The sequence below is a fragment of the Onychomys torridus genome, chromosome 19 (assembly GCF_903995425.1).
Source record: "Onychomys torridus chromosome 19, mOncTor1.1, whole genome shotgun sequence".
NCBI lineage: Eukaryota > Metazoa > Chordata > Mammalia > Rodentia > Cricetidae > Onychomys > Onychomys torridus.
The window spans coordinates 60,012,228-60,037,625 of NC_050461.1; the positions used below are offsets into that span (position 1 = coordinate 60,012,228).

Sequence of the window (25,398 nt, forward strand, 5' to 3'; positions counted from 1 at the left end):
TTTTCTTTATTATGAAATTTTCTACTCACTCCACATACTATCCACAGATCCCCCCTCCTCCCACTCCCCAGCCTTCTTTCCCAAGCCACCCTGCATCCCCACATCCCCTAAATCAAGGTCTCCCACAGGGAGTCATTGGTAAACAGTTTTAAGAGGATACTTTCCTCAATGGTGTTACATGAAAGTTGTATTTTAAATATTTTATTTTGTGTTGAATCATTTGACTATGCGAGAATCTCATGTTACATGGGTAACTACTTTTACTACATGGGATGTGTTTGTGCATTGGGCTGCTTCTTCTCTTGTCTTCCTCTCTCCCTTTATCCCTGACTCAGAGGTTGCTGGGGATCAAACCTAGGGCCTCCTGTGTGCTAGGCAAGTTACTACACTACTGAGTTACACCCCCAGCTCACACTGGAGTATTTTATAACACTTAGGATCTGCCTTTATTCAGTTTTTAGTTATACTTTTAGATTAAGAAAAAATATATTGAAGATTTTATATTATTGTCATGTGCATTTAGCCATTTTTAACTGTGTGTTTTAAAAAGGTGCAGTACACCTTTATTCATTATACTGGGGGGTGGGGTTAGGGTACTTACTGAATTCCTTAGCTGAGGGACTTCATGCTTCCTGATGAACTGTCCATCATCTTGTTGTTTGTCTAGATATTGCATCACGTTATCCTACACTCTGGACTGAGCAAGTTAAAAGTCGGCAGAACAAGACTAACAAAAATTCAGGTAAATTGGGACCTGGTGTCCTTCCATACTTAATTCAGGAGTTTTATCTTCTGCAAGTTACTTAAATGTTTTTTATTAAATTCTCTGTATCCTCTGAAGGAGTTCTGTGCAGCTGTGCAGCGGGCTGTACTTTCAGGCGTGTGTGTGTGTGTGTGTGTGTGTGTGTGTGTGTGTGTGTGTGTGTGTGTAGGGGGGGTTGTTGGTGAGTGCTCTCTTTGAGGCAGTTTCTGAACTGTCTGAACACTTGGCTGTTTTAGATTAAAGCCTCCAGATGTATGGATTGTACCTACTACAGAACAGCAGTGAAAGAGCTGACCTTTCAAAGCGACTGCTTTGACATTTTGTAGACAAGCCATGTAGCTTGTTAGTGACATCCTAGTTTCAGGAGTTTATGGAGCACAGTGGGTGGGTGTCTTGCTGTTTCCTCTGGCCTTTTGTAGAATCTGAATCTGCCCTCTGGGTTAGTGGATAGGCAGCCATGGAAGGTCAGGGTGACCACAGGAATTTCCTGGGATTGACCTTGAGCACAGAGATGAGAGGCAGCCACTCCCAAGGGCATCCTGGCACAGTGACACTGTCTGGGCTATATGATCCTTTCAAAGTGCATATGTGATATGCTACAGAAGAGTGCTTAGGGCTTCACGGGTCAGAATAGGAAGGATCTACATGACTCCATAGACAACATAAAGAGGACCGGCTGACAGGAAGGCTGTCTCTGGTGGTGTACAATCTCAAACCCTCAGGGGACCTCTGTTTGGGAAAGCTTGCTGGCTTGTGAGACAAGAGGCCTGAGTGGTGCTATAGAAGACTTACGTGGAGTGGTCAGTGGGCTCCTGAGGAGTGAACACCACCCCACAATGCTCCCTACCCGTTTCCTCCTGGCCCTGGCTCTGAATGACTGAGCCTCACCTAGTCCCTGATGGAGACTTCCCGCCTTGGCTGCTCTGAGAAAGGGTAGAACCCAAAGTTTTCACTACCAGTAAGTATGCAAATGGCAGGGAACTTTAAATACTTTTTCCTCAGCAATGATTGCTATAGACAACTTTCCCTGTTGTTTTAGTTTTATTTCTGTGGCTATGACCAAAAGCAGCTTAGGGTAGTAAAGGGTTTATTGAGCTTACAATTCCATGTCATAGGCCACCATTGAGGGAAGTCAAGGCAGGAGCTCAAGCAAGAACTTGAAGGCAGGCCTGCTCACTGTTCCCCGCAGCATCACCTCAGATCAAGGAACTCATTTTGCAGCCAAAGAAGTATGGCAGGACCGTGGGGGATGCTGCTTGCTGGCTTGCAGACAGGCTTGTTTATATTCAGCATGCTTTTTAGACAGTTCTGGATCATTTGCCTAGGAATGGAGCCTCTCACAGTAGACTGGGCCGTCCATTAATTAACAATCAAGATACTCCCTCACAGATACGCCCACAGGCTGATATGATCTAGGCAATTCCTCAGCTGAGGCTTTTCTCTCAAGTGACTCTAGGCTGTGTCAAGTTGGTACTTAAAGCTAATTAGAGCACCTACTATATAAAAACTCACCTGTGTGCCTCTCTCATAACCTCAAAAATGATTTCATTCAATTCTATTACCATGCTAGCAAAAGTTATCTCAGTGGGTAGAGTGCTGTATGCTCAACCCTCTCATATACAAAACAATTAGTGATTGAGAAAATAATTAAATCATTGCTTATTTCCAATGTATTGATTTACTGATGGGTCTTGAGAGCCTCTCATGGGAAAAGCAATATGGCCATGACTGATTTTGATCTGAGAAACATGCAGATGGTTATAAACACAGTCACTGGAAACGTGTAATTTAAAGGTGCATTTAATTGTGCTCTGGGAAGAATTTCAACTTAGGCAGATAACTTAGAACAAGGGCATCAGCTCTCAGCCACTGTTGGCAAAGCATTGGGCCGATTATAACTAACCTTCAACAACTGAGCAAGCTTTCAGCATATGGACCATTGGAAAAAAAAATGCTTGAGGAAAGTCTAGTTTACCTATAATTGCAGAGGTTATCATAGTTTATTTTAAATTTCTATATATGAGTAGAATTCAAAACAGAGACATTAAGTTGATTTATAGAGATGGGTTATGAAACTATTAGGTTTTGCTCATGTTTAACTGTTATCTACTTTCTGAGGGTCAAAAAATTAGCTCCTACATGGTGTCATAGGACATTCAAAGCAGTGCTAGCAGTGAAGCTGTGAATACTCTTAGTGTTTTGTGGCCTGGCTATTGTTAGCACCATAAGAAGAATTTTGTTTGCATTTAATTTCTATTTTTAAAGCTACCTTTACTTACAATCGTCTTTGGCAGACATAGAGATGTTTATTTAATAAAATATTTAAGGTTCAGAATGGAGACTGGCTGTAAATGGTGGGGAGTTTCTGTCCCATCAGCAACTCCCAGATCCCCAGCAGCCACTTCCCAAATTATCACACAGAGGCTTATATTAATTATAAATGTTTGGCTGATGGCTCAGGCCTATTATTAACTAGCTCTTACATTTGAATTAACCCAGTCCTATTAATCTATTTATTGCTATGTGGTCCATGGCTTACCAGTCCTCCAGCATCCTGCTTTATAAGAGGCTCGTGGCGTCTGTCTCCACTCTGACTTTCTTCCTCTCTGTCCTCAGTTTTAATGGTACCATCTAAATTTATTTTGCCTTGCCATTGGCCAAAACTGCTTTATTATCAACCAATGAGAGCAACACACATTCACAACGTACAGAAGGACATCTCACAGCTATTGGGAGCAGAGTACTTTCCTACCTAGGTTTTGTCCCAGGTTGACAAATAACAACAACTATGAGAGCAGTAATGTACAAGTTATTACTCTGTATTTTAAACATTGACTTACCTTACTGCAATCCTTACATGCTCTTTTACAGTTCATGGCAAGCTGGAAATGCACTGCTCTCCCTTTATATGAAAAGTATACACATAAATCAGCATTTCTTCCATGAATTAATACTAAAATAGTATTATATTACTTTTACTACAAAATCTGTAGGGTACCATGGTAGGTATCATAAGACAGGGTGAGCACAAGCCAAATAGGCTTCAGGGTTCAGAGTAACAGCAGGAGCCATTCTCTCAAAGAAAACACAAGAGACCCCTAGTCAATAAAATTTATGTATAGTAGCTACATAAGAAATATTTACTTTCTGAATTATTAGTCTTGCCAGCATGTGTTTTATGGGCTCTTATGGTGCCATTGTCTTGTTGTTAAGCAATTAAACAATCAAAAAGCAAATAGGTAAATCTCATACACACACACACACACACACACACACACACACACACAGAGAGAGAGAGAGAGAGAGAGAGAGAGAGAGAGAGAGAGAGAGAGAGAGATTGAGATTCAGTGCCATTATATTTTTGATTACTGGATATTTTCTTGGTTGGTTCATCTTGTAGGAGAACCAATTAATGTACATTAAATGAATGAGTAATTTCTTAATTTGCTTTTTACTGAAGGATGTATTATTGTTCAAATTTTCCTGTCAATATAAAATGGAAGGTGATCACTTCTTTCCATTCCTAGATCATCTTACTATATTAAGATTTATTTATTTTTACTCATAGGATATATATTGATTGATTACAAAGTGTTTTGGACAGGAGGTTTTGTAAAATTCTTTTATGTGCTTACCTATATATTTATTAAACATATATGAATCTAGGTCACATTCTTTACTGTGATGTATATAGTTCTTTATCTGATCCTTTAAAAAACCTAGAGAGGCTTGATCTTTATCTATTGTATTGTCTGTTAACAGCATCACAAATTAAATGTTACTCAGGAATTACGAATACCAGTGTGTAGGGTTTGTCATAGTTTGAGTGAGAATGGGCCTGCATAGGTTCATATGTTTGAAGGCTTGATCCCCAGTTGGTAGAACTGGTTGGAAAGGATTAAGAGGTGTGGCTTTGTTGAAAAAGGTGTGTCACTGAGGGTGGACTTTGAGGTTTCAGAGGCCCACACCATTCCAGTTGTCTTTCTGCCTAATGGATGTTGTTTCAACATGTAAATTCTCAGCAACATGCTTACCTGTCTGTTGCCAAGCTCCCCACCATGGTGGTCATGGACTCTATTCACCCTCTGAAATTGTAAGCAAGCCCCCAATTAAATGCTTTCTTCTATAAGTTGCCTTGGTCATAGTGTCTCTTCACAGAAATAGAAAAGTAACTAAGATAAGGTTTTATAACCCATTCTAAGTAAGGAGCATACTCCAGAGGACAAGCCTGAGCTCTGGACAGTTTATGACACTGAGAGGACCTGACTTTCATGGGATGATGATCAGAATAGGAACATCTCTCTGTACAGTTAGAGCCATGTGCAGTTGAACCAGGTGACATGCCCTGGAATAAAAAAGAATCATAGACATGAGGTGCTACACGGGGTGCTATCTTCTGGGAAGAGAGATCTTTCAGTGGGGTGAGTGACTTGAGCATTTCCAGCAAGATTTTGTTTGGACCATGTTTGTATGATGCACCTCCCCTTCCGCAAAGCAAGCATCACCCTTTACAAAACAAACAAACAAACAAACAAACAAACAAACAAACAAAACAAGAACAAGTACATATTTCCAGAGATCACAATCATTTCCAAATGACCAAGAACTGGAAGCTTACTCTAACAATGCTCCAAACTTCTCTCAAGGTCTACAAATGAATGAATAGCTGGGGTCATATATGGAGTAGGGAGTAGAGTATGAATTCAAGAAATGTCATCGGAAACTCTTTTGTAGAAGGACAAAGTGCCATGGGAAGGAGAGCTGGGGAAGGGATGGCAGGAAGGCTGCCTACAGCCTGCCTCAGGCCAGCAGAGTCCTTCTGATGTTCAGAATCAAGTTCAAATGGGGACCAAACTCACTGTTTTGCCCCCTCCGCTCCCTGTGCCTGAGCTGAAGTTGGGAGAAGTTACAAGGATGTTTTTCCAGGTGAGAAGGCCACAGCTACTTCTTGGGGAGCCTTTGAAAGGACCCGGAGGCTCTGCCATGGCAGGGCTTCTGTGTCCACCCTGCTTTCCAGGCACAAGTGCTCTTGGGCCTTTTGCAAGGATCTTTTGGGAGACTTCAGTGGTCAGGTGCAGGTCAACCTGCCAGTTTTCTATCCCTGGGTGGACATCAGTAGCTTCACTCACACAGCTCCACCGTGCTCCCTCCTTCTAAGCTCCTCTCATACTGAACACTTGTTCCTCAGTCTCTTTTTAGCCAGTGTGAGTTAGAGCTACCCTCAATATCCAGCCAGGACATCGGGTAAATGGCTGACTACCACTTTAAGACAGAAAAAGTCATGTGGAGATAGCCCTCCAAAGCCTGAGAGAGACTTGTTGCATCTGTTTTCTGCATCCACACTGTCTACATCGAAGCTCCCAGGTGCCTATCCATTAGAGTCTAGGTAGTGAGCATTGGGAAGGACCCAGAGACTCTGTGCCCTACCAACCTCCTCATATGAACATGGTCAATGGGAATGTAACCTGTCCATTGCCTGTAGGGTTGACAGATTGGGTTCTGTGGCCAAGAACAGAATCATTTCAAAATGGGGCCAGACTGGATTCAGTCTGGCAGAGACCTCCCAGGACACCTCCACTGCTCACTGAACCCTATGCAGAGCAGCAGGGGAGAGGCATCCTCTCAGAGACTGTGGCTAGAGGAAGGTGAGGCTGAGCTCACCTCTGGAGGGAGGCAGAGGCACTGGCATTTATTCTGGTCACTCCTTCTAATCCCTGCCATTCTACCTAGAGTCCAAAGCCTCAATATAACAGGCAATGGTTTTGTGTCTATGGCAGCTGTAGCACCCACTGTGTAGATGAACATCTATGGTCCTCAGAGGTACCCTACCCAATGGAGTCTGGCTTGACCCCATGGCCTCCACAGATGGGCTTGTTCATTCAGGACGGCGGGGGCCAAAAGGCCCAGCTGGGAGCTTCAGACAAGGTGGGGCAGCAGTGACTACCTTTCACTTTCCTTACCCCTACATGAATACTGAAATATTACAGAAGCTACTGCCAGGGCACATGGGAGCCACATGGACCTCAGATCAGCCAGCCCCAGTGGTACTTACCACCAGGATCAGAATGGAGTTCACGGAGTACAGCATCTGCAGTTATCCCCTTTGCTAGCTGTGAGAGGAGGGAGATGGTCCAAATCCTCTCTCTGTCAGGAAGATCTTTTGAGGCTCCTTAAGGTAAGGAAGGCTCTGTTAACACAGAGTAGCCTGCCACAGGAAGAGAGCTCTCCTTATTTCCCACCACTTGGAAGCTCTGAAAGATGACAGGCATAGCCTGTGGTAGATGACTACAGGGGGCAGAATGTCCATGGTCACCAGCTATTAACTCAAGGGTGGATTCTGAGGGCTGCAGCTCCCTGTGGCTGGCTAATCTCTTCAAGTCATCTTTCCCACATCAGAATACTGTGGCTTTAACTCCAGCTGTCTGCAGGCAGCTCTCCCCAGGTACTAGCCAAGGGCCCACCCTCACCTGTACCACTGAAGGGCTTCTGGCTACAGCTCCTGCATCAACAGGTGGATGTTCCCCTCCCACTTGCAGTAAGAGGCGGAGAATCTGGGCACTGGTTATCTCACTGTCCTGTTTATTTTTTTAAATGCAGAATGGAAGATGTTGAGTATTTGTTTTTTTCTCTCCCTCCCTGGCTCTTCCAACAGCTCTAGAGCCTAAGGCTGAGCTCCACTGAGCTCCAGGGGAGAGCGCTCCCTGTACTCAGTCTTTATTGCAGACTGCTGGACACAAGCTAGCCTCTCCGTCTCTCTCAGGCCTTGCCAACTTTTTCTTGTCTTTCTGGATTTTGCACAAGCTGGAGCAAACATAGAGGCCTGGGTTGTGTCATCGGTGGACACCTCCTCCCCTCCCCTCTGTCCCTCCTCAGCAGTTAAACACTCCTCTAGCTCATGTCCAAGAGGACATCCTTGATGGTCACCATGTCCCATGGTTTTATGGGACCCCCCTCAGTGGAAATATTTTCTGCCTTATTCGGGATTGATAACTTTTGCTTTATTGCACATATTAAAATTAATGCCAGAAGATAATTATCTTTTAAATTCTGCTTTAAATCAAGCTAAATTGCATTCCCTAGGGGAAAATAATATGAATTACATTTCATTTGCAACTTTTAGGTTCTTCCTTCTCTTTTTGTTTTTTAAAAGCAACATTATAAAAACCATCAAAATACCATTTAGACTCTAAAGTTATAAAGCTTTGGTTATTTGAAGAGATCAAAATCTATAAATTACATAATTCCCATTGAGTGTGGCTATAACCATGCATGATTTTAAAGTGTTCATTATTCTGCTTAAAAATGTACATGACCGAGTAGATTTAATTTTCCTAGCTATACAGGGCTGTGTTAATTTCAAACATGCTTAATTCTCAGATTTCAATGTTCAATCAAACTGTAAGTGATCAGAGTATTCAAAGTTCAGAAAGAAAAAAAAAAGGCAGTGAAATTGAGTGGACTCTGGTTAGGCTGGTTGGAAGCACGCCAATGCATCTCCATATAGAGAGGCTCATTTGACTTTATTCTCTGAAAGGAAATGAAATTCAATTTGCCATAGAATCACTAGGTCTAACAGGAGTCTCCTGTGGAGACAGGGCTGTGCAGAGCTCTGAAGAAACCTGCCTTAAACATGTATTCATTACCTGCTAATGTTTCTCTGCTGCCTAGCTGTGGTTAAGGGAGGGTACAGGGATTGTGCTCTGGCAGATGTAGAGTACAGGGTCTGGTAGAAGCCCCATGGACACAGGATAGTGTATGAGATCTAAAAAGAGGTAGTCTCCTCATGGCAGACCCTGCTCGCCAGGCCCTGTTATCCTCCTCATCAAACCTGGAAGAGCAGCAGGCATCTGATAAGGCAGAGGTGCATAGTAAAGTCTCGCAGGCCAGAACACAGCCTTTTTCAGATGCACTTGGAGTCCATGGAGTCAAGAACCCAAGGCAGTATGCTTTCTTTCCCAGGCAGCACCAGGCTTTCTGGAGCCATTCTCCTAACAGCTACTGAGGCTTAGAGTCCTCCCGGCCTTGGGAAGCATAGAAAGTGAGAGGCTCTGGGCTGAGGCTGCCTCTCATCATGGAATCCTGACAGAGAATGTGGCATCTTGAGAAGGTCTGCCCATAGGAAAGCACCAGTCCTCAGTCTTGTTGGGTCATGTGTACCCAATCAGCAAGTAGGAAGGGACCTGAAATACAGGTATGTGCGTCTCAGCTTAGTGCCCAGCTTGGCAGACGGCAAGGACCAGGGCTTTTCTGAGAATCCTGTGTGTTTTCATATGACTAGGTAACTAATTAGAGTCGAGAGGATTCAGATGCTGGGAGTTATAACAGTAGTGTGAAAGGCACCAAGGATTTACCTGTAGTTGTGAGCTCTGTAAGGCCATCCTTCATCATGAGTTGGTCCCAAAGCACAGAATGTGTGAAGGGCCAAGTGTGCATTTCATACTTGAGAACAGAACTTCCGTAGAGAAGATTTCACCATGATGTTCTGTTCTACAGTTTCCCTATGAGTCAGAGCATGTGTATGACTCATCTACAAGGGAAGCTGTGTTTGGAAATGACCACGTAGTTGAACTGAAGTTAGCAGCCATACCTTCACCTGAAAAGTCAGCCCGCTTTAAGCCAGTGTCCTTTCATCTGTAACCACTTTCTCCGTCACTGGGGTACGTTAATACTTTGCATTGGGTGAATAGTTGAGAATGTTATTATCAGTCCCAACTATTTCTCAAGCTAGGTGGCAGTTGAGGGCTGGCACCCATGCTTGTTTTCTGACCTTCACACAAACGCTGGGGAGCATGAGACCATATTCACATGTATGGATGGACATGTGCATACATATGCATACCCATACACACACACACACACACACACACACACACACACACACACACACACATACAAACACATGAATACCCCAAAACATGATAAGACATTTGCTGAGGAATTTGATTTATTTCCAAGAATTACATGGTGGTTATGCATCTACATGTATGTATATAACCAAACATAGGCTAAATCATTATCTATTCAAGGACATTTTCCCTAACCCCTGCTTGTCCCCACACTGTCATCTTCCCCTTTGATATGTCCATATCCTACATAAATGCTGTATGAAAGTTTTGATCATGTTTTTGTTTAGAGTCATCTGAATATGCTGCTCAAATTCACATCACCAAGGTGATGGTGTTCAGATGGGGCCACTTGGGAGATGCTTAGATCTTTAGGTAGAACTCATGTAGAAAGGCTTAAGGGACCCCCTCTCTTCCGATATCTCAGGGACATATGAACACCATGTGTGAGGAGAAGATGGGCTCTGACAAGGTGTGGAGTCTTCCCCTTCTGACCCCGGACTCTAGACTGTACGAGTCAGTGTCTGCTGTCTGTCTGCTCAGGCCCCGGTGCCTGCTGTCTGTCTGCTCAGGCCCCGGTGCCCTTGTTAAGGCAGAGTACCAGCTGCATAAAGGCCTTCACAGTGCTGAGGAGGTCAGAGTTGATTTTTCATGTTTGCAGCTGTACATGCACCTCTGGTAGATGCTGGTGGAGGTTACTAGAGCCCGCTCTCCTTCCCTGCTCTTGCAGGTGGTTCCAGAGAAAGACACGGACTCTTAGCACCTGCATTGCTGGCTCTGAAGTAGCCCTGATGATACATTTTAAGCTTTTTCTTGGTGTGTTGGAAGTTAATGTCAAAATTTACGGACCACCAAGAACACAAACTCACTATTACTGGTGTGAAGCTCTAAATGTATACAAATGCTTCTAATAATCACACTGGATATGAAACAGCTTCTGAGCATTCTGGGTACGAGTCTTTGACACAGGATAAGCATACACCTCATCCTATTCTGTGATCTGCCTTTATGCTTTTTTGGTAGTGTCCTTTGAAGCCTGGTGTTTTCCTTTGGATGGATCCTATTCATTTGGTTTTTCTCTCATTTCTTGTCAAATCCTTCTCTGCAGAACTCTTGCTCTGTCCTCCGTGTTGGTGAGTGTTGGTCGCTAGGGTGCTGAAACAGGGATTGGTGGAACTGCTGCTGGTCCAAAGCCTTTGTGCTCCTGAGGGCAGCTGGCCTCAGCTTTACAGACTCTTATCTTGTGAACCTTCTTCTTCCATGAGGTTGAGTTGACCCTTGAGAGTAGAATTTGAGATTGATCCAGATAGTTCACTTGTCAGCTTGTTCCTTCACTGTAAAGGATTAGAAGTAGTATCAGCAGCAACTGTGAATGGGAGACACCATAACAGTGTCATTTACACATGTAAGTCCTGCATGGGATGTCTTTCCATTGGTGAACATTCTTGCCCCTTGAAGTTCTCATCCATCCTGGCATCTGCTTTGATCTGACAATGCTGCCTAGAAGTAAGGCCACCATGATATTCACAAGCCTTTGTTTAGCTTTTGTGGGCCTTAAGGGCTACTCAGATGAAATTCCATAGACAAGCCCAGCCCCTCAGTTTAAAGAGTGGGGATTCCTTCTCATAGGTCCTGAGCTAGGGCTGAGCCCAGGACAAGAAGCTGGAGGAATTGGCTTCTCTTGCAGATTCCTTTGGCTTGCAGCTGAGCCTCTCTGTTTCCTCCCAGGGAGGTTCCTCTGAGCACCCCAGGTGTCCCTCTTTCTGTCCCATCAGGAGACATGAGGAACTTACTTAATTCTTAATTGAAATGTCAGGTCCCCAAACCCTCTCATAGTCCTCCAAGCTCCATATATGAGGCTCCAGTATACAAATTTTGGGGGACTCACCTCAAGATCATTTCTAATAGGGTGCCTTGGGCTTGAGTAGAAGTCTGATGTAGAGATGGGGCTGACCATGGAATCCTAGTTCTTGTTGTTATATTCCTGCAGTCCAAAGGTCCAAGTGTCCATTTCTGAAATGTCCCCTGAGTAAGGAGTTTTTCTAGCAGGTGGGAGGAACACTCGGCTGCTGGGTGAGGTCTCATGGGTCCTTTGTACAGGTTTCCATTTTTATATAGCAAACAATGGCAGAAAGTGAGAATTCCCCTCAATTCAGCCATGGTTTTTTTCAGTCACAGGTACTATGTATAAAAAGATTGCTTTTCACCAACAATGCTTGTTTACTAATTTTAGGAGGGCAGCCTAGTATAAAACTATGCTAATAAATTAAGAAAGCATGCATGTGTTTTGGCAAACCACAGCAGCATATCTGTCTGGCACTTCAGCCAGAAGGATGCATCTTCCCAAAGTCCCTTTGTCCCCCAGGGCACGGCCTCCTCTGTGAGCTGCAGTTGTGCACACTGGTGAGGCCCAGGCTTCAAGTGTGCACATCACACAGGAAAGGAAGCACTTCCAGCTTTATGGCATGTCCTGGCAGTGGGTGATGCACCTTTAATTGCTGCATCTGTGGATTATTATGTCCACGTGTTAATGCTTCGTAAACTGAAGCTTTCAGCTGAGCTAGAGAGTGTCATGTATTGACATGTCGTTACATTGAGCAGAGTCTGTCTCTGCAAATGTGGCGTGTGTAACATGTCCGGTCACCCTGAGAGAGGGTCACTGCTGAGAGAAGTGTTCTGGGAACACGCCCTGGAGGAGGAGACCCGGGGCATCATTCAGGAAATGTTTCACTGCTGGATCCCACCAAACCTTCCAAACTCATTTTGAGAACCAAGTTCTCCAAACCTCTCAGCTGAAAGACATTTTTCTCTTTTGCTTGGAAACTTAGAAATAATTTTTATTGTTTTTTTTGTTTCTGTTTTGTCATGATGGTGAGTCAAGAAAAAGATACTTTACTTTTGAAGTCAATTTTTAAAACTAAAAAAAAAAAGTGTGCTTTCTTTAAAATGCTTGCTTGTTTGGGGAGACACTTTACTAGTTTAAGCTTTTTTCCTAATTTAACTGTTTTTAAATAGCTATATCTTTGTCACAAATGCTGACATATTTTATGATATCTAAAGTTACCCCTATAATTTTTGCAGCAGCAACTTGTTCCCATCAAGTTACACATGAAATGAAATTATGGGTTGAAGCAAAAGTTGATTAATAAACTACTTAAGATAATCATCTGCGTTTCTTGTTTTGCCTTTCTGTTTGAAAATCACTACCTTTTATGTCCTGTTTGTGCTTTACCATAATTCACAAATCCACATTGACATTCAACAGGCACACCATGGAGTACTTGAAAGCCTGTGGACTTCTTAGAATATCCTGTCACAATTCCAACCACTTTTAGATGTGACTGAATCAAAATTAATAGTTTAGGGAAAGAGAAAGGAACACACACACACACACACACACACACACACACACAGACATGCATGTATACACACATGCACATACATATAAACACACATGCTCCTCATGTACACACACACACACACAGACATGCATGTATACACACATGCACATACACATAAACACACACACATGCTCCTCATGTACACACACACACACACACACACACACACACAGACATGCATGTATACACACATGCACACACACACACACACAGGAATGATGGCGGTAAACCCGTGGTGCCTCTGCCCAAACATGAATGTCCAGACAGGGCTGTCTAGGACTGCTCTTTAGGTGTGAACAAATCTATTCTTATATCGTAGAGACTTCATTTTGCAGGCAGCTTGGGCTTTCTAAACTCACTGTCCAGAGAACAGACCCACCTCAGGCCTCCTCACCACTGTCTGTCTTCCAAGTCCCCAGAGGTAATGTGTACCTTGACGTGCTAGGCGGTCACATTGGCCAGTGATGCTGGGCTGTTGCCATCAACTACTGCACGGTTCACTTGAACATCACTCAGTGTTGTGCTCTCAGAAGTGTGTGGTGATGGCTTTTGTCATCATGCATTGTGGCTTCACTGCCTCATGTCCCCAGTGCTGCACTTGTTCACCCCCTGTGGCCACCAGGCATCTGTGGTCTGCCACTGTCCTTAGAGTTTTGACAGGACCTAGCCTCTTATATTTCTCAGTAGCTTTTCCTCAAAATAGCTCATTTCTTTTTAGTGTGGGATATTCCACTGTTCATCTGTTCGCTTTCTTGCTTATGTTGTGGTTGCTTTCAATGTGGGGCAATTATGACTAAATCAACACTAGGTGTTTGTATACAAGTCTAGGTAGATTTATAGTCATGGGACCTGGCTACATGTGTAGGTACAGGATTGCAATGGGTGTCTGTGTGTGTGTGTCTTTGTTTTCTCCAGTGGCCAGGGCATTCTGAGATTTCCCTTACTATGGCAAATGTGGTGGTCTGAATGAGAGCAGCCCCCATAGGTTCATATGTTTGAATACTTGGTCCCTACTTGGTGGAACTGTTTGGGAAGGACTAGGAGGTGTGACCTTGTTGGAGGAGGTCTGTCACTAGAGGAGGGCTTGGGGAAGACTCAGGTCATTCCCACTGTCTTCTCTGCCTCCTGCTTGTGAATCAAGATGTGAGCTCTCAGCTGATTCTCCAGCTGCCTACCACTATGCCTTTACTTTCCATCATAGACTGTAATCCTCTGGAACCATAAGCCCATTAAACGCTATCTTTCATAAGTTGCTTTGGTCATGGTGTTTTATCACATGAATAGAAAACTAACTAATCCTGGAGTTGGTATGAGGGAGTGGGCTATAGCTGTGGTAGACCTGACTGTGTTATTTATTTATTTATTTTGACAAATGTGGAAGACTTTGGGGCTTTAGGCTAGAACAGCAGAGCCATTTAAGACCCTTGACATAATGACATAGAGCTACACGATTTGGAGTTTGCCCTGCTGGGCTTTTGTCTTGCTTTGGCCTAATACTTACTTACCATACCTTGCTTTCTCCTTCTAGGAATGGTAATGTATATTCTGTGTACTGCATATTGGAAGTATATAATTTGATTTTTTTATTTTACAGGAGGTTACAATTAAGAGATTCCCTTGAGTCTCAGAAGAGACTTTGGACTTTAGGCTTTTAAACAGTGTTGAGACTGTGAAAGACTCTTGGAGCTTTTAAAGTTGGACTAAATAAATTTTGCATTATGGTATGGCACAAGCCTATGAGGAGCAGGAGGTGGTTTGAATGAGGATGCTACCTCCATGTTCTCTCATGGCTATCATGAACTCTGAGCCCCTGGAACCATAAGCCCAATTAAACTCTTTCTTCCCTAAGTTCACCTTGGTCTTGGTGTTTTATCGGAGCAGTAGAAAAGTAAGACAGGTGTTAGTTCCTTGTTCCATGCCTCGCCAGCCCTTGGTGCTGTCAGCATTCGGGGTGCTAGTTGTTTTCACAGGGGTGTAATTGTGTGTTCTAATCATTTTGACTGCAATCCCCTTACAGCACTTGAGCCCAAGCGCCACCATTCTCTAGGTTCATTTTGTGTTTGGGTGTGTTCCTTGGTGAGATGTCTGTCCAAAGTTTTTATTGAGTTGTTTACTTTCTTACTGAGTTTTAAGTCATCTTTCTATGTCAGGGATGCGTTTTATAAATATTTTCTCCCTGTGTGTGGCCTTCTTTCATTTGCTTTGCAGCATCTGCCTGTGAGCAGATGTTTGGGTTGCACTGAAGTTCGGCTTATCAGGTGATTCTGTGCTTGTGGCCTGGTTGTGCCTGAAAGTCAATCAGTCCCCCGTGAGTCACAGACCCTCCTTGCTGTCTCTCTGCCAGGGCTCCTTGACCCCAGATATATGTATATAAAGCAGAAATCAAAATCAAACATTTACAGATTTGTTATATCATTTATTAATCATGATAACATTTATTTTAGCACAATTCTCTGATATGCATATAATTTTTCTATTTATTAAAGATAGAAGAAAATTGAATACTAATGCTATGGATATGTTTGTTTAGTTTTATGTAGAGTATTGGCTGAACATCTGATACTTTGGGATGTAAAGCACCTCGAATGTTTATCAGAGATGATCAATATTCTGATTTTATAATTGTTAGTGCTGAGAATATTGCTTCTCATAAATACATGGTACAAAATGCCAGAAATATATTTAAGACCATTTTAGAAATGGTTAGAAATTCAGTTCTTATAAAAAGCCAGTATTCCCTTGGCAATTTATGTATGTATATATGTGTGCAGGTCTGTCCATATATGTATGTATATATATATGCATATATGCATATATATATATATGCATATATATATATATATATGATGCTTGAGTGTGATGTGTATGTATATCATGAGAGTGTGTATACACACACACACACACATACATATTTATTTATTTATCAAACTTCCAGGCTGAGGAATGATAAAAGGGAGATATTCAGTCTTTTTTTCCATAACCAAACCCGTATGCTCTATTAGAGCAGAAAATCTTGCAATTTCTGACATATAGCACTCTTGAATCTGAGCCAAGGTGTTTCAGATAGTTTTCATTGGTGTTGTGTGGTATGACAGTGTCTTAGTTAGTTTCACTATTGCTGTAATAAAACACCATGACCAAAAGCAAATTTGGAAGGAAAGGGTTTATTTGGCTTACACTTAGATTTGGGAAGCCACTTCCCAGAAGGCTTCCCCTCAGTGATGCTGGTCTCTTCTTAAATCACCATGAGTTTTTTTCAGCTCTAGCTGACCAGCATCAATTGTTCCAGCAAAACAAAAGTTGTCCTTTGGTGGCCCTGGTCTCTTATTCATCAGCTGATTTTTCAGCTCCAGCTGACCCAACACTATAGAGTCTTCACACAAATGGCCTGCTAGAGTCTTTGCTTCCCTCTGAATCTTCATAAGGTCTGCACTTCTTTTGACATTCTTGTCTTCAAAGTTATGACAGAACAGCCCACTGAGCTTCCAACACCCAGGGCTCTTCAAGTTTAAAGTTCCAAAGTCTTCCCCAAAACAACATGACAGGTCTGTCAAAGCAATACCCCACTTCTGGTGTCAATTTCTGTCTTTGTTGAGTTATTGTTGCTGTGATTAAACATCATGACCAACAGCAAGTTGAAGAGGAAAGGGTTTATTTGGCTTATGCATTCAGAGCACTGTTCATCACTGAAGGAAGTCAGAACAGGAACTCAAACAGGACAGGATCCTGGAGGAAGGAACTAATGCAGGGGCCATGGAGAGGTGTTGCTTACTGGCTTGCTTCCCATGACTTGCTCAGTCTGCTTTCTTATATAACCCAGGACTACCAGCCCACAGGTGCCACTACCCACAATAGTTAGTTAGCACTCAGTACTCATATCCTCCGAGCTTGCATATAGTCTGATTGTATTAGTCAGAGTTTCTATTGCTGCTGTGAAAGACCATGACCAAAGCAACTTCAGGTTACCTATTACTTCCTGTTTATTTAATCAGTTAATTTAATTGATTAATTTAATGTGACTCTGTGTGTGTGCACACATGCATAGGGCACACACATGTCAGGGGGCAGCTTGCCAGAATGGGTTCTCTCCTTCTACCACATGGGTCCTCCAGGTCAGCTCAGTCAGGCTTCACAGTAAATGCCATTGCCCACTGAGCCATCTAAGTAGTTCCTTTGTCTCATTTAAAAGCCACTGTTTTAGAGAGGTGGCACTCTCTGCCACTGGCAGGCTGGGCCTCTGTCTGCTCTGCTATCAATTCACAGTGGGAAAGCCAGTGGCCTTAATGCTGGGCTTTTCTGTGAAACGGAAAATATTCAGATTTCCTTTGTAAGCACCTGAATGCAAAGCAAAACCACTTGTCCCTTAACTTCCTTCAGATAGAACCAGTTTCCTAATTCTAGAGAATTTTCAAACAGCATCTCCCATATAGCACATTCTCAGGCATTCTGGTGTTCATCTCACTAACCCCTAAAGCCCCAGAAGGGCTCAGAGCAGGAGCTGGACTGATTCATTTGGTGAGCTGCTTTCCTGGGCATCTGGAGTGTGACCTCTGGGTGGGGTCTTGACCACAGAGGTCTGGAGCTAGGATGAGCCCAGTGAAGAGTCAGGCTTTAGGAGGAGAGAGTGAAGATGAATAACATATCTCAGAATCTCAGAACTGCTCTGAACCTGGTGTGATTACCTCTGAGGAATGGGAGGACCAATGAGATTTCAACATAGCATCCCTTGGTAGGCACCAGGGACAATGGGATTTCACCGTAGGATTTTCTTGGCATACGTTGGAACATGTGGAGATGCTAGCAAGAGATTAGGGGAAGAGACTGTTCTTTAGTAGTCGCTCACAATCAGGGCATCTTTGAACATTCTAGAAGGTCTGTCTTTATTTTAGTTTGGTAGGATGTTTCTCTTCCTCTGACAAGGTACAGAATCAATGTTCTGCTCTGAGCTAGAGTCTACCTGCTGAGCAATGTCAACTCTAATTTTGAGTCTAAAGAACCTAGATCTAAGTATTTTATCCAACCTTTATTTTTTTGGAAGTATGCAATTTATTTGTTTGTTTGTTTGTTTACTTATTTATTTATTTGGTGCCAGTGAACCACTTTTCCCAGTTTGTCTCTTAGGGGTTCTCTCAGAGAGGGAGGTGTGGGCAGTTTGGCTCCATCCCAGGATTGTGTACCCACATCAATTTCCTGGTTCTATGCTCTCCTGCAGGTTTTGAGTCTCATGGGAGCCTGGGTATCTTCATAGATAGAACACAGGGCTCTCACACACCTCCTCTGTTCTGAGGATTACTAAGAGCACACTTATCCTTAGTATCAGTCTGGCATGTGTGTTGACCGTGATGGCAATGGCCTTGGATGTGAAAAGCAAGCCTCAAGTCCCCCAGGAAGATATTTTGCAGCCAATCATAATCACACCCTGAGCCTATGGGGGAAAAAAAGGGAAAACAAAAAAACAAAACAAAACAAAACAAAACAAAACAAAAAAACAAGCATTGTGATGCTGTTTTGGTCTTTTTACACTGCCCAGGCTGGGTTCTCTGGGTACCTCTTCCCACTCTGCTCACTCCCATGTCAGTACTAGCAAATCCAGTTCTGAATATTTTTTGTTTCCCTTTAACGTCTTTGATCATCTCATATAGGTTTTGTATAATTGACAGAGAACCACAAGAGATTCCATGACTGATGAGGACAGCATGTAGAAAAATTAAGCACTGTAATCAGTTATAGGAAAAACTGAAAACCCACATGGAGAAACCTTTGGCTCATGAAAACATCGCTGATTTCAGCGTGATCTCAGAGCTCCTCAGAAACTCAAATTATGGGGCCTCACCTCCCTCAGACCTGTGGGTCAGAAACCTGGGCAGGAAGTGGGCAGCCTCAGGGCCACTCTGATGTTCCATGGGCTTCCTGACGGTGCCTTTCTTTGAGGTCACTGGGTGTTGGCAGTTCCATTATGGCACTAGTCATGAGTTGGTGAATACCCACAGTTAGTAATCATCACAAGATTGAAAACCAACTCTGTGTGAGAGAAGTTGATAACCACTGGGATTTCATGCACACACAGGCTTCAGCCCAACCTGGCCCTGCCTGTGACCTGCTTTCCTGCAGCCTTGCCATGGACCTTCCCATTTATCCCTGCCCCCTACCCCCATACACACCCTGTCTGTGCCCCTTGACATTCTACCCCTGCCCAGATCAAGTGACGTGTGCTGTGATATGTGCTGGCAGTCAAGAATCACCTACATGTCAAAGAGGGAATAGATGCTTCCAGAAACAAGTCCTGAGGGTTAAGGAGGCATTTCCTGAGAGTTTCCAGAAAATGTCTTAAGACGACATGGAGAAGCTGGAAGACTTGGGTCTTAACCCTTGGTATACGTGGTGGCTGACTGTGCACACAGCAGTATTCCAGTCTAGCCAGCATGAGCTAGCTACCACTAGGGTGGCAGATTATTTCTCTATATGTGCCAATGTAGGGTTCCTGGAGGGGGCTGAGAGTCTGTGCAAGTGGGGCCCTTGTGTTTCCAATCCTTCATGGGGTGTACTTCTCAAAGCAACAGCATAGGCTCAAGAATCAGGTGCATGTGCAGATAGTGCTAAGTGTGTGTAAGCTTCATGCAGCAAACATGCCCAGCTAGTGAAGGCTCATGTGCCACCTAAAGCTGCCCAGTAGGAAAGAGCATCCAGCTCCATGAGTAACTTCAGAACCCATGGCAATGGGAAAGAGAGATCAAGCCTGTGATTTACTCCTGAAATAAGGGAGCAAGCATTCCATGGCACAAAGTCAAGGTGCAGGAAGAGGGCCTGAACTGCACTGCCAGAAAGGAGTTTGGGCTCAGGCAAGGAAGTAAGGCACTTCCAGTCTTCCAGGCTGTGGTCGTGATAGCCACCAGAACCTTGATACAGATCATTGTAGGTAAACAAGTCCACATACATCAGATTAACAAGCAGGATACAAGTTATAGATGTGCATACATATTGTGTGTGTGTGTGTGTGTGTGTGTGTGTGTGTGTGTGTGTGTGTGTGTGTGTGTTACAGAGGAGAGTAAATCAGGCCAGCCAGCGGTAGCAGGATTTCAGGAGGCCACTTCATGTTCACCATGGAAGTCCAGGAACTCAGGGAATTCTAGCTTCCCAGACTGTGTGGGACCAAGTCCAGAGGAAACAAAGCTACATCTAAGCTAGACCTTCTCATGGTGTGATTTCACACTGGCTTTTATCCAAGTCTGTCAGACACAGAACTGAATAGGAATGTCGCATTCTGGTGGTCTCCTTCTCACTTCTTAATGAAAACCTTCTCTCTAATAAAACCAGCACTTTGGGGCCCATGGTATCATTATATACAAAGGGAAACGTGCACACAGAAAGTCAGACTTGGAGATGGTGACAATCCATGTCTCACTCATACTCTGAAGTTCATGGAGAGAATTCATTGCTCAGTGAAGAGTGGTGAAGGCGAACAGCACATCCCCTTGGAAGAACACAAGGCAAGGTTGCATGTGCACACGAGCTGTGTACAGGGCAGGCAGCTCTGTCCTTCATTTCTGGGCCATCAGATATGAGTTGCTGCCCACTGTGAGAAATGCCAAGACAGAAAATAAATTCCAGGGGCTTACTTAGTAATGGACTTTAATTGCAAGTGTGAAAGTTCTTATAGAATGAGACAGGAAGATGGGAGAACATTGCGCATGTTCAGGTAAGTACATGTGCCTCTGGAGAGTCTGAACCTGTGCCTTATCACCCACAGTGGGCACTACTCTGTAGCTCTGGAGAGCCCCCCTCATTGACAAGAAGTGCCTCCTCATGAAGGTATCTGCTGCTTTTAGCTCAGCCACCACACATGACTCTTCACTACTTTAGACTTCCTTACAGGTAGATGCAACAGTATTCTTTCTTTCATTTTTGAGGTTTTTTTGTTGTTGTTTTTTTTTGTTTTTGTTTTTCGAAGCAGGGTTTCTCTGTGTAGCTTTGGGCCTTTCCTGGAACTCGCTTTGTAGACCAGGCTGGCCTCGAACTCACAGAGATCTGCCTGGCTCTGCCTCCCAAGTGCTGGGATTAAAGGCATGCGCCACCACCACCTGGCATGAGGTGTTGTTTTTAAAATTAGTACAATGGTTTTGAGATTCAGTTTTGATAATAATATATATCTCCCATTCTCCCCTCTCTGTGATATATACATACAACTTTATATTATTGCACACAATATGTAATTCTTTATCTGTGTATTTTTTCAATTCATAAATAAGCAACTTTAAGAATCAGGCTGGGATCTTTGAGAAGATCATGTGTCCATTCTTTCATTGGTTGTTTCATGATCTACGCTTTAATTCCTCCTGGACAAGTGTCTAGAACGGGACAGTGGTCTTGTAACTGGGTCTGCTGTGAGGAGGCCCTGTGAGCTCCAGGTCTTACATGTCCCCCCAACATTTGGTGTTGGTGTTTCTAATCTGGAGCATGCATGTGTGTGACATCTCAGTGTCGAGACAATCACCATTTTCGTGATGACTAATGATGTGGCCCTCTTTTTCTTTAAGTGTTTATTGCTCCGTTGATGGCTTGCTTTCTGAAGTCTCAGTGAGTTTTAGATTTGGATATTTGTGGTTTTATTGATGTGAAGAGCTGGGGGTCTCTGTCAGATGTATGTATTAGGAACATTTCCCCAACCTGTGGTTGCCTTTTACTTTTTAATTGCATCTTCTGGTGATTGTTTTAAATTTTAATGATGTCTAATTTGCCTAGTTTTTCCTCTGTGGTCAGTCTGTCCCAAAGACACAGTGGGGGCAGTGACATGGTGGGGGTACTCCTAAAGCCTCTTTTTAGTCTTTACATTTCAGGTTTTATGTTCATGTCTCTCTCATCTCACATAATTATTGTGCAGTGTGTGTTGGTTGTCTTGAATTGGTCCACGGTCATCGCGAAGCTCTACCGTCATTTTGTGGGAACTGTTTCACTTCCCTGTGAGTTGCTCTGGTACCTTCTCAGAGTCCATCAGATAAACACTCTGAGTCTCTTGCTAGTGGATTCCTCATTCTTCTCCGTTCCTCTCTTTACCTGTCATACCCAACTCTCTGGGTGAATAATGTTATACCTTTTTAAACATGGCACATTCGCCCCCTGACCATTGAGCCATGCTTCGGGCTGTATTTAGGTCTTTGGAATTTCCATATCCATTTTAGAGTCTACATTTTCAGTTTCTACTGAAGAGCTTCTCCAGATTTTTATAAGAAATACATTGTATCCACTAATTAATTTAGAGAAATTGATTTTATAATGTTCCCAAGTCTTGTTACCCATCTACATGCTGTACCTCTCCATCTATTTAGTTAAAAGTTTTTTTTTTTCATTAATGGCATTTTTAAAATATCTTGTACCTCTCATCCTGAATTATTTCTAAGTATTTTAATTTTGGTGTTATGACAAATGACATTTAATTATGTTTATTTTGCAATCATTTATTCATGGTATATAAAATATGAATGATTTTTGTACGTTCCTTAGTAGTCTCTTTCTTGTAGATGTTTTAGGATTTTTTGTATACAATACTGTTGTGTGAATTTAAAGGCATTTTTAGTTCTTTCATTACAATCTTCTTTTTTTTTTCCTTTTTGGCCCTGTTGCCTTGCCCAGGACCTCTCATGGAATGCTAAAGGAAGGGCGTTTATAACGACATCAGCTGTGGACATTTACAAAATACGTTCTCCATTTCAGACAAAGTTTTTCAGATTCCCTGTTTTCTAAGAGTTTTTCCATTTAAGTGATGAAATTGTTCACCTTAACAAAAGCAAATCAATGAATCCTTGTCACAATTCTGGCTGCGCTTGGGGCACAGCCCCCTGACAACCCCCAAAGAGTTATTGAGTGTTGGCTGCAGTGTTCTCAAAAGCTCTTCTCTAAGACACATGTGTGGCGTCACTGGCACCCCCTTTCTTGAGGCGGTGAGGGAGGTCTGCTCAGGCTCATGCAATACAGTGACATGGATGAAGTTACTTAGGAATAACCCAAGGCTGTTTGCTACAGTTTTGGAAGTCCAACTTCAAGGCACAGGCACAACTGGTTTCTGGAGACCTATTTTCTGATGTATAGGTAACACCTTCTTGAGGTGTCTTCATATGGTGGAAGAGGCAGATGATTCTCTTCTGACGAACTCTAGCTTCCTCCCTATGACTCAATCACCCCAAAGATCCCATTTCCTAGTTCCATCACCTTAGAGATGAAGATTTTGGTGTGTGATTTGGGGACATACACAGTGCACATATACACAGACACACAGACAGACAGGCAGACAGACAGACAGACAGACACACACACACACACACACACACACACACACACACACACACACGAGTCTACCCTTTAAGTTAGGAGCTCAAAGCCTCATGGCTAGGTAAATTCAAGTTCAGATTCCACCGCTTCGTCCCTGATTTTCTCATCTTCTTAATTTTTGTACTGAGTCAAATTTTTCTAAGGATTAATTCTGAATTAAGTAATAAAATGCTTTTACTTTGAAAATGAACTTTACTTGATTTCTCCTTCAGACTCAACTTAGAAAAAAAAAAATAGAAAGATAGAAGTGGATTAGTCCTACCAGGACTGAATAGCTGTGGATTACGGTGAACGTGATGAACATGTTATTTGACATTGCATTTATTTTACAGTGAGCTGTCTGTAGCGGGAACTTCAGAAGTAGCCTGTGCAGAACTCTGCAGTGGTCAGGGCCTGGGAGGAGCCGAGAGGGGAGGTGTGACCACATTCTGAATTGCTGTCTTGCGTTGCCTTCTATTTATGAAGGTCTTACTCATTTATTACAATATCCTTGGCCTTCATGGTGGCTTATCCTACAAGAGAATATGATTGCATCGTTCTAGTAGCCTTGAATTTCCAATATGCAAGCAGATGTCAAATGCCAGACTAGTTATCTTCACCACCCTGACATCCATACAAACAGGATGCCATCTGACTCCGCCAGAGTAGTGTTGATATTTTACAATACGTGCGACAAATTTCATAGTTTTTTAATTCGATCAATTTCATTTTGCTTATGAGGATCTTTCAAATATGACATAAATTTCTCATAGGGACATTTCAAAAATTTTCCATTACCAGATACAATATGTCCTTGGAATAGAGCACCAAAAATATTTTGTGGCCAGATAATCACACTGTACATTCTATGAACTAATGAAATTTTGAAAAAGGGCCAAGCAAACCTTAGCTAAACTGAAGAGGTCTGTGTTGCCAAGCTGCTGCATACAGCTCAGAGGCTGCTCCCGTAGGCCACTCCATTTGCTCTCATAATGATAGGCCAAATGGTTCCGCAAAGAAGTGCCAACTGTCTTCAAAGATAGTTGCCTGAACCCCTGTTGCCTGGCTTCCTTGAGTGGCTATCACAGCCTTGATGGGATTTGGGAAGAAAGACCAGTGGGTGTCGATTTTTGTTTCATGCCGGTTTCCTGGTGGCAGTTGGGTAAAGGCTTTGTCAAGATCCCCAGCCAGCTCAGGTGTGTTTAATTTGTGTATCTGCATATGTTAGGTACACCTAGAGTGTACTCGGCAAGGGAGGATCGTATGGGAAGCAGTACAAAATGTCAGCCAGGGCCCAGTTTCTTGACTTCTCTTTCGTATTATCGAGTTTTGAGACCAGCAGGCACTTTGAGCGATCCCCACGTGCTGAGCTTTTCCTCCAAGGTGTCTGTTTGGAGAGACGTTTGGTTTAGCTTCCTTCTTTTTCATTCAGTAGTCCTGAATAGCAGCGTAGGGGGAGTATCAGCAAGGTACACCTCTTCCAGTTAATACACATCATGTTGTGGCTTTTAGAAATCTAGAAACAGCTCTTGGTAGTGTAGTCAGTGAATGGATAGATCATAGACGTGCTTGTAGACTTGTCCTCAGGATCACTAAGTGAGCTGACATCTATGTGGCCTTCTAACTGTTGTTTAGTGTATCTAGAGACAGTAATGAATGTGTAGTGAATGCCAAAGTTCTTCCAGCCCTGGAACAATGAGGGAAGTGGCAGCGGACAATTACGAAACCCAGTCAGAGGTCCGGTTTGTGCCTGCAATCTCCTGGTCCTAAGAGTGTCACATGTGGCTGGGGCAGCACCGAGGCAGAAGCCCTTCCCCATCGGCGTCTCCATGTTTTCCCCTGATGTCAGTGTTCATGAACCACTTGAGGCTGTAGCCAGTGCCTTTGGAGCAGGCTTAGACACAGTCAGCACTTTCTGCTTGCGCAGTTGTAGAGATTTCCTCTTGTGCGTGGTGCCCTTAGCTTGAGTGGAGCCTTCCCTTGCTGTCCTCTGAGGGAGACTGTATGTGGCCACTCTAGGGTCTTTGGTTCTTTTTCACTTACTAGTTTAAGCCCTGTTTTGAAAGTCTCTCTCTCTCTCTCTGTGTGT

General features: G+C 43.2%; 1 protein-coding gene across 1 annotated transcript in view; it reads left to right on the forward strand.

Moving 5' to 3' along the window:
• The window catches only part of Smoc2 (SPARC related modular calcium binding 2), a 196,558-nt gene that overhangs the window by 139,061 nt on the left and 32,099 nt on the right, over positions 1-25,398 (forward strand). The window contains exon 9 of the mRNA XM_036168709.1: positions 668-742. Coding sequence (XP_036024602.1) covers positions 668-742 — 75 coding nt within the window. The remainder of the gene's footprint in view (positions 1-667; positions 743-25,398) is intronic.